Here is a 9,165-nt window from a genome sequence, read left to right on the forward strand (position 1 = left end):
TAACACTGAAAGAAATGTACACATATTGAGCAACATGCTTAATGTAACAATACCAAGCCAAATTCTGCAGGTGTTACATAGCATGACTGTAAAATCAAAAAGTACACTGACCTTCCTACAGTTTAAACATCTCATGCTAAAACCATGAGGCATTTTTATGCACAAAATACAACAACAAAGGCCTGGTATTGTTGTCAGGCTAAAGACGGGATCAATTGGTATCCTTAGTTTTCAAATGATTGTGGTAAACATGCTCTAGTCCCAACTTTTTAGGCACATGTTATGAATGTATATTTACAGTAAAACTATAACATTTAAAAGTTACACATTAAATGTTGTGTTTTTTGACAAGACGATTGTTGCAAAATACTGCTTTCTACTTTTTTAAGCATTTCACATACTGTCTCAACATTTTTTGGAATGGTGGTTTTGTATGTATGTATGTATCTGTGTGTGTATCTATGTAATTTTCAATTTTTGTTGTCTCTGTTATTGAATATTTGTTACACTAAATGATAAAACATACTTCACAATGGCTGTTGGCACAAATTCATGTTTATATCAATTTTACCAGGAATTATAATTTTTAATTAGACAATTAAATAAATTTGTATTTTTGTGGACATGCTCTTTCAATCGTGTGTTTTTCCTTAGGTTGTTCAAGACTGGAAGTTTGTGGCTCAAGTGCTGGATCGAGTTTTCCTGTGGGCCTTCTTATCAGTCTCTGTGCTTGGTTCTGCTCTCCTCTTTATTCCTGTTATTTTTAAATGGGCCAATATTATTGTTCCAATCTATGCTGATAACAGCAGCTGAACTTCACCAGTATCTGTAAGTCATCTCTAAATGCTGTACATGTAGGCCTAAGTAAACTGTATGCTGTTGAAGTCTGATTAATCGACTTTTCAGATTGTTTATGGACATACTGACAATTTATTTTCCAGGCCAAAGAGGAAGCGTCTAGCCAGTGTAAAATTCCAAAGACAATATTCATTGCTGTATGTGAATGTATTAGGGACCATAGTACGAGTAAGGACAGTAAGACTCTGAATAAAGCTGAAAGAAATGTACACATATTGAGCGACATATGCTTAATGTGACAATACTAAGCCAAATTCTGCAGGTGTTACAATAGTATGTAAAGTATAGTATAGTAGTAAAATCAAAAAGCCTTCCCACAGTTCTAACATGTCTCATGCTCTGAAGTGGCTCGCACCGCACACTTTTGCCATAATGGGCTCGTGAACGCACTTGCTGCAGCTGATTGCACTTTAACACAGTTTGCCACTGACCTTTTCAAAGCGCCTCCAATGAGTGAATTGTTTGATATGACACAGTAAAAGCAACGCAGGCAGTACGAACAATGCTTAACATGAACAAAGTTTAATGTGACGTACTAAAACAAGGGCCGTGGAATTCCATTACTGAAGTTAAGCTTTTTTTTTACAATAAGCGTTTTAGACTCTCTTGAAAAAGCTGTTCTCAGCACCCTGAGCTATAACACAAGTTTAGAAGTGAAACAGTAAGGAAACATACATACAGCTAAACATACACCGATCAGCCATAACATTAAAACCACCTCATTGTTTCTACACTCGCTGTCTATTTTATCAGCTCCACTTACCATGTAGAAGCACTTTGTAGTTCTACAACTACTGACTGTTGTCCATCTGTTTCTCTGAATGCTTTTTTTTTAGCCTGCTTTCACCCTGTTCTTCAATGGTCAGGACCCCTACAGAGCAGGTATTATTTAGATGGTGGATCATTCTCAGCACTGCAGTGACACTGACATGGTGGTGGTGTGTTAGTGTGTGTTGTGCTGGTATGAGTGGATCAGGCACAGCAGTGCTGCTGGAGTTTTAAAATGCTGTGTCCACTCACTGTCCACTCTTTTAGACACTCCTACCTAGTTGGTCCACCTTGTAGATGTAAAATCAGAGATGATCGCTCCTCTATTGCTGCTGTTTGAGTTGGTCATCTTCTAGACCTTCATCAGTGGTCACAGGACGCTGCCTACGGGGCGCTGTTGGCAAGTAATGCCTACTCTGTAGTGGTCCTGTGGGGGTCCTGACCATTGAAGAACAGCATGAAAGGGGGCTAACAAAGCATGCAGAGAAACAGATGGACTACAGTCAGTAAATGTAGAACTACAAAGTGCTTCTATATGGTAAGTGGAGCTGATAAAATGGACAGCGAGTGTCGAAACAAGGAGGTGTATATGTATGTGGATGCTTTCAGAGTGGATTTGACGGTTGCATATTCAAGACAAGCCCTGAGCAAAGCGACGATTTTCGCTTCTCATGGGAACGCCCCCCTAGGGTTGAGCCTTTTGGCGTTCCATAGCAGACAGTGACGCGAGCGCTCGACCGAGAAGCGCGCGCGCAGGACAGTCAACAAACAGATCTCGTGCCAGTTAGCCTGGAGTCGCGAACGCGTGTTGTGTTCTGACGAGGCCCAGTACTAGTTTTGCGGGCTTTACACACTGTTGAATCCTGTAAGTATGCACCATATATTAAAAATTTCGCGCCTAAGCTGTTTTTGTTTTATCTCTCGAGGATGTAATAAAATGCATTTATTCGAACAATGTGAACAGCCTTGGCGTAAACACGTAGGCAGGTTGCACCCACCGAGCTGGTAAACCCGGGGAAAATGTATTTTTTTTAGGATTGTAACGTCATGTTTTACACTTTGGTAACATTCATGACAGAAACAGGTAGTTACTCATTACACAAGATTCACGGCACGGTGGCTAAGTGGGTAGCACTGTCGCCTCACAGCAAGAAGGTCCTGGGTTCAATCCCCAGGTGGGGCGGTCCGGTCCGGTCCGGGTCCTTTCTGTGTCGAGTTTGCATGTTTTTAGACGCAAGGGCTTATACGTGACATTTTTAATATATGGTGCATACTTACAGGATTTGCTAGTGTGTCTGTACCAGTGAATCTGTCCAGAATATATTACAAGTGGTCAAACACATTTAGTTCCTCATTATTTACCAGGTTGAGATGACTTGTGCTTTGAAACATTGTACATTGTCTTATCTGAAATAGCCATTATAAGATTTACTTTTATAGAATGTAGCAGGCGTTTTATTTAAAGTGATTACTGTTATTGAATACAGTCCATGAAACTGAGGGTTGCATTGTATACGATCACATTTGTAAGTCACCTTAAATAAAAGTGATGGTTCAGTAGATAGCACTGTCGCCTCACAACAAGAAGGTCTACAAAATTGTCCATGACTGTGTTTGACATTAAACTTGTGAACTGATTAATCTTGTGTAACCAGTAACTACCTGTCCTGTCATGAATGTAACCGAAGTAAAACATTAATGTGTTTAAATATGCTAATCATAACTTCTTTCTGCCTTTCAGACAGCCTTCCGTTTGCTTCAAATGGACATTTTACAAACATGATTCATGCTGCTTTTCAGATTACCATCGCCCTTATATTGGCAGGCCTTACCCACTGTGGAAAGATCCTGGTGTTTCCTCATGATGGCAGCCACTGGGTTAACATGAATATCTTGATTAAGGAGCTGCACAATAAAGGCCACCATGTTACTGTCATTCGACCGGCTGATAGCTGGTACATTAAGGAACACTCAGACCACTATGACTGTATAACCGTTGATTTTGCAGTGGGCGGTAATGAGGCCTTCTTTAACATCTTTGTTTCCAGACAGTTGCAGATTCGACGGGAAGGCAGCTCTTTTTGGACTCGACTCAGCTTGGACATGGAACTGAAGGATAGATTTTCAGAGATGCATAGGAATATATGCGAAATGGTCATTCATATTATCGAGGATGAAAAATTGATCAATTCGATCAAGAATGCAAGGTACGACTTGATGCTTACAGACCCTGCGAACGGTGGTGGAGTTGTGCTAGCGCATTATCTTACCCTGCCTTTGGTTTTCAATGTCCGTTGGACTATTCATGGAGAAGCGCATTTCACAATTGCACCTTCACCGCTGTCCTACGTTCCGTTTCCGTTATCCATGTTGACGGACCAAATGACGTTTTTTCAAAGGGTCTATAACATGCTTTTCTACCATGTAAGACTTTTTCTGTATAAGCGCATTGTAGGTCCTTATTACAGTGCTTTGTGTAGCCGATACTTTAGTCCAGACGTTAGCTATTTTGAATTATTCCAAGCAGCCGACATCTGGCTTATGAGAGTTGATTTTGTTTTTGAGTTTCCTCGGCCATTAATGCCCAACGTTGTTTACATGGGCTGCTTTCAATGCAAACCTTCACAAGCTCTCCCGGATGATCTTAAGGACTTTGTGGAAAGTTCTGGAGAGCACGGAGTTGTTATTGTATCATTAGGAACTTTGGTTGGCGAGCTCCCTAGTGATATAGCTGATGAAATGGCTGCTGGTCTCTCCAAGCTTCCTCAAAAAGTGATCTGGAGATACTCAGGTAAAAGACCAACCACTCTTGGCAACAATACCAAACTGGTGGACTGGTTGCCACAGAATGATCTTCTCGGACATCCCAAAACCAAAGTTTTTGTGAGCCACGGGGGAACTAATGGACTTTTAGAGGCAATTTATCATGGTATGCCGATAGTTGGACTACCTCTAGTTTTTGACCAACATGACAATCTCTCAAGGATGAAATATAAAGGTGTAGCTCAGGTACTGGATATAGCCACAATTAATGAGGAGGTGTTTCTGCAGGCTATACAAGAAGTTCTTGACAATCCATCATATAGTATAAACATGCAGAGATTGTCTAGTCTCATTAAAGACAAACCAGTTCATCCACTTGACAATGCCATCTTCTGGATTGAGTTTGTAATGAGGCACAAAGGTGCCTCACATCTGCGAACTGAGTCCTACAAAATGCCTTGGTACATATATTACAGTGTTGATGTTGTAGCGTTCTTAATCCTGGTTGCGTTGGGTTCAGTTTTTGTTATTTTTGCAATTATTCGGTACGTATGTTGCAGGCCGTGTATGAAAACAAGAGTTAAGCAGGACTGATTTGACACAGCAAAATTGTAATAACTACATTAACAAGCAGTATAATGATTTGGTCATTATCTGGCAGCGTAATTTAAATATAAATCCTTTTGTACACATTGATCATGATTAGTAAACCATTTGCTCCATCACATTTGGTAAAACACGCTTAGCTCCTCCAATAATCCATTGCTAGTGCAGGTGCCTTGATCAGATAGCAATTCAGAGGTCGCAATTGTATTGCAACAATGAACTTTACCCTCATGCAGGTGCAACTAGTCTTGCCTATGTGTTGGCGCCTGGCTGATCCCAAACTTGACCGCCCCGCCTGGGGATCAAACCCAGGACCTTCTTGCTGTGAGGCGACAGTGCTACTCGCTGAGCCACCATCTCCTTTTAATAGTGTAGTCAATTAAAAATAATTATAGCATGAACTTTTGTCTTTTATACATTGTGTAGTGCAGTATCATCAATGAAACATGTCAGACCAGCTTCAACAGGAACAATTACTGATTTTTAAATCCTAAATGTTTAACCTAAATGTTGCCCCTTTTTGCATCCAGTGTGTGGTGCCAGTCTTACTATGTCTGTGGCCATTTAGAAACTTTCAGACTGTGGCCTCCAATAGCTTCTCAATTCATTCTGTTTAGATCAGGCAGCGACTGCTCAGTCCAAAATGAATTTGAATTTTCTCCCAATTTAGTGTAGTCAATTTGTTTTTGGCTGGTAGGGGAATCCCTGATTGCAGTTGAAGTGGGTATATTGCTGATCATGCCTCCGACGACCCACGCGCAGCCCTTTTTTACATATGCACTTTGCACAGGTGCCTCTCTATCTGCCAATCAAGGTCTTTACACAGCGTTTTTTGAAGACCCCACCTACATAGTCTGGTCATCCTGCCCTAGCAGAAGCATGTCTCTTGCAGGTACTGCCAATTATGCTCGCTAGATGGTGCCCAGCCGACCGGTGGCAATGCTGAGTTTCGAACCGAAGAATTTAGAATCTTGGTGCTGGGGTGCTAGCCACCTGGGCACCCAAACTTTTGTCTTTTATACATTGTGTAGTGCAGTAGCATCAATGAATTGCGTCAGACCAGCTTCAACTGGAACAATTACTGATTTTTAAATCCTAAATGTTGCCCCTTTTTGCATCCAGTGTGTGGTGCCAGTTTTACTATGTGTGTGGCTATTTAGAAACTGTGGCCTCCAATAGCTTCTCCATTCATTCTGTTTAGATCAGGCAGCAACTGCTCAGTCCAAAATCTGTTCCACACTTTTTTTAAAACCCTTTTAGTAAATAGTTCTGGATTAAATACAACAATACTTATTGTTACATTTTCCAGTGCAAACACATACCTTACATTTAAATTAAATAGCTAGATTTACCAACATTTTTAATCAACATGGAAAAAAAATGACATTCAAAAATATGTTGTGTTAAATAAATACTTTATTACAGATGGTTTGTTACTGTTCTGTTATGGTGTGCAGCTCAAGGGCCCTGTGAAAACTGTGATACAGTGAACACAGACAGGGGTTGTAAAATAAGAATAAATAGGCACTTTCATTTTGGGAGATTATTGCACATTTTCTAAGTGTACTAGATGTGTTGAGTATGTATTTTATAATTAATCATGCCTTCAGTAAGAATCCATGTCTAGCCAGAAATAATGTCACGTGTCTGATAGATCTGTTTGTGTCTGATCTATAGTGTTCTAAACACATGCTTGCTAAGTGGTGGTGGCGGTATTTAGGAAACAACCTTTGTATACACATGTGAATTATGTCATACTGGACTACACATCCTAGTTTAGGCATGTTTCATTATTTCTTTGAAATAGAAAATGGTCTTAATGGTAAATAATACTGCTTTTAAAAATGCTGTTTGATTATATTTTGTATCTAAAAGATAAAATAAGCAAGCGTATGGCCGACAGTTCCGTTTGTTAAGTTGTGGATTTGGGTGAGCCTTATTGATTCGAATGAGTCAAATGTTCAGGATCTGAGTTGGTACTAGTGTATAAACTTACTTGTGATTTCTCGATGGACAGAGAATATAACCTACAACCGGGTAGTTCAGGCTGCTATGAGCCTTGTATTTGTTAAAAATAATCACCTTGTTGGAGTACTTGTTGGACTAAATAAACTCACCTTGCACTTTGACCCTCATCTCATTGTTTTTTTCTCTTGACCCCTATGACCATGAATCTTCTATCTGCCTAGTGGCTAACATGCAATAGTTTTACGGAGATGTCCTGATGCGGTCTAATGAGTCCACCTTTTAATTGTTCAATTCTTTTTGAAAATTATGAGTATCATAATCTACAAACCAAAGCAAAAAAGAACCAACCAAATAGTTATTAACACAAAGTAAAAGGCAATAACTGTCATGGTATGAGCGTGTTATGGTCTCAACAGCAGTGGGGACACAATTACAGGCAGACATTCCATTTCAGTGTATGTTGAATTACAACACGTACACGTCTCATTGTAACAATGTAATGATAAATAATGACCTGAACCTAGTATACTGCTGTGGTCATCACTGTCCTCTTGCCGTAGGACCAGCTTGGTGGCAAAAACGGAGCTTTTAGTACCTCAGAAGTAACTGGAATAAAAAAAATATTTATTGAACATGCCAGAAAAGTGAAAAACAAATTGCGTGAAGAAAAAGAAAGGTTATATTCTGGCTTTAGTGCGATACAGTGAGTAGGAGGCTGCTTTCATCTTTGAAGACAACAAAGCTACCTACCGGCAAAGGACTAGAACGACTTTTTACTGCCCACTCAGCAACCAAACGAAAAAGGATCGGCAAATGGCAGCTGGGGTAAAGTGCACGGAGAGAGTTATATTGAAATGTTTCTTCAATAAAGTCCTCACCTGAACCGACTTTTGGGAAGACAACATACTTTCAACAATACAGGTAAAAAAACGTGCAATTTCCAAAGCAATTTTTTTGCAAATGCTTGATGGGATTCCTCATGGCTGGTGTAATTATGACCTCTGCTGGCTGTTTGATGCTGCCTGCACAGAAACTGGGGATAATCTCTGTGCGTGATACGGATTTCCATATGAATCCACCTTATGCAGGTGAAAAAGAAGCAGTTAGTTACTGCACGGCTCTCTTTGATAAGGAGTGGACATCAAAAACAGTAGAGGAAGCGCAATGGCGTAATTGAATACGACTAGATTGGGGTAAAAATAAAACACTATTCATGCATTTTAATTCAAAGCACAAATAAGTTTTACTTTTAACAAATACATTTTACATTTTAACCACATATATATTTTTTTACATTTTCAGAACTTTTATTGAAACATTGTAATGAACAACGTAACAGGTGTCTTGTGAACTGATAAACCTTGTGTAATGATACTGTTCCTGTCATGAATGTAACCAATGTGTAAAACATGACGTTAAAATCCTAATAAACAAACAAACTTCATCTCAAAGTTTTTAACAATTTACTTCACTAGCACTGGGCACTTCAAATGTACGTGACCAACATGAAACTTAGTGAAGTGACACTTGATGTTAAATTACATGATGTGTTCCATGTATTTTGGATTTATCACTGGTGTTTGGATTCATCAGTAAAACATTGGTTGATAGTGAGTGCAGGTGTTAAAACTCCTTTAGACTACGTTCCCATAGTCCTAGTATTACAGTTCTCCACACAATTATTGCATCCTGATGATGAGTAAAACAGTTATTGTTTGGAAATGGAGATCTCCAATTGTTATAATAATAAGTGGATAATAGTCCCCTCCACAATTATTGGCAACCCTAGAAAAATATTTAAATAGGGTTATAAGAAATTTATCCTTTGGCTTAATATTGAGAAGAAATTGTTAGTGAATTTATTTAGAGAAAAATATTTCTCATTAAGAAATAATTATTTTTAACAAAACCCACAATTATTGACACCCCAGGAAATTCTCTTTAAACTGTATTTGATAACAAACAGTACAAATACAAATTTTAATATTGTCAACTAAATAATCTCACTGTTTAATATGTATACTATATATACACCGATCAGCCATAACATTAAAACCACCTCCTTGTTTTTACACTCACTGTCCATTTTATTAGCTCCACTTACCATATAGAAGCACTTTGTAGTTCTACAATTACTGACTGTAGTTTATCTAGTTCTCTACATCCTTTTTTAGCCTGCTTTCACCCTGTTCTTCAGTGGTC

At 39.0% G+C, this 9,165-nt stretch overlaps 1 protein-coding gene across 2 annotated transcripts; it reads left to right on the forward strand.

Annotated features, from left to right (window-relative positions):
- Positions 1 to 783: 783 nt before the first annotated feature.
- Positions 784 to 7,124, forward strand: LOC134323607 (UDP-glucuronosyltransferase 2B31-like). 2 transcript variants are annotated; one of them, XM_063005158.1, is made up of 2 exons: positions 784 to 828; positions 3,368 to 7,124. In XM_063005158.1, exon 2 carries the CDS (start codon positions 3,406 to 3,408, stop codon positions 4,981 to 4,983), a length of 1,578 nt encoding a protein of 525 aa, XP_062861228.1. In that variant the 5' UTR covers positions 784 to 828; positions 3,368 to 3,405; the 3' UTR covers positions 4,984 to 7,124. The 2 variants fall into 2 exon arrangements, with proteins under 2 accessions (XP_062861228.1, XP_062861227.1); XM_063005157.1 differs by lacking the exon at positions 784 to 828 and adding an exon at positions 2,424 to 2,491.
- Positions 7,125 to 9,165: the final 2,041 nt, after the last annotated feature.

This window comes from Trichomycterus rosablanca, chromosome 11 (genome assembly GCF_030014385.1).
Source record: "Trichomycterus rosablanca isolate fTriRos1 chromosome 11, fTriRos1.hap1, whole genome shotgun sequence".
NCBI lineage: Eukaryota > Metazoa > Chordata > Actinopteri > Siluriformes > Trichomycteridae > Trichomycterus > Trichomycterus rosablanca.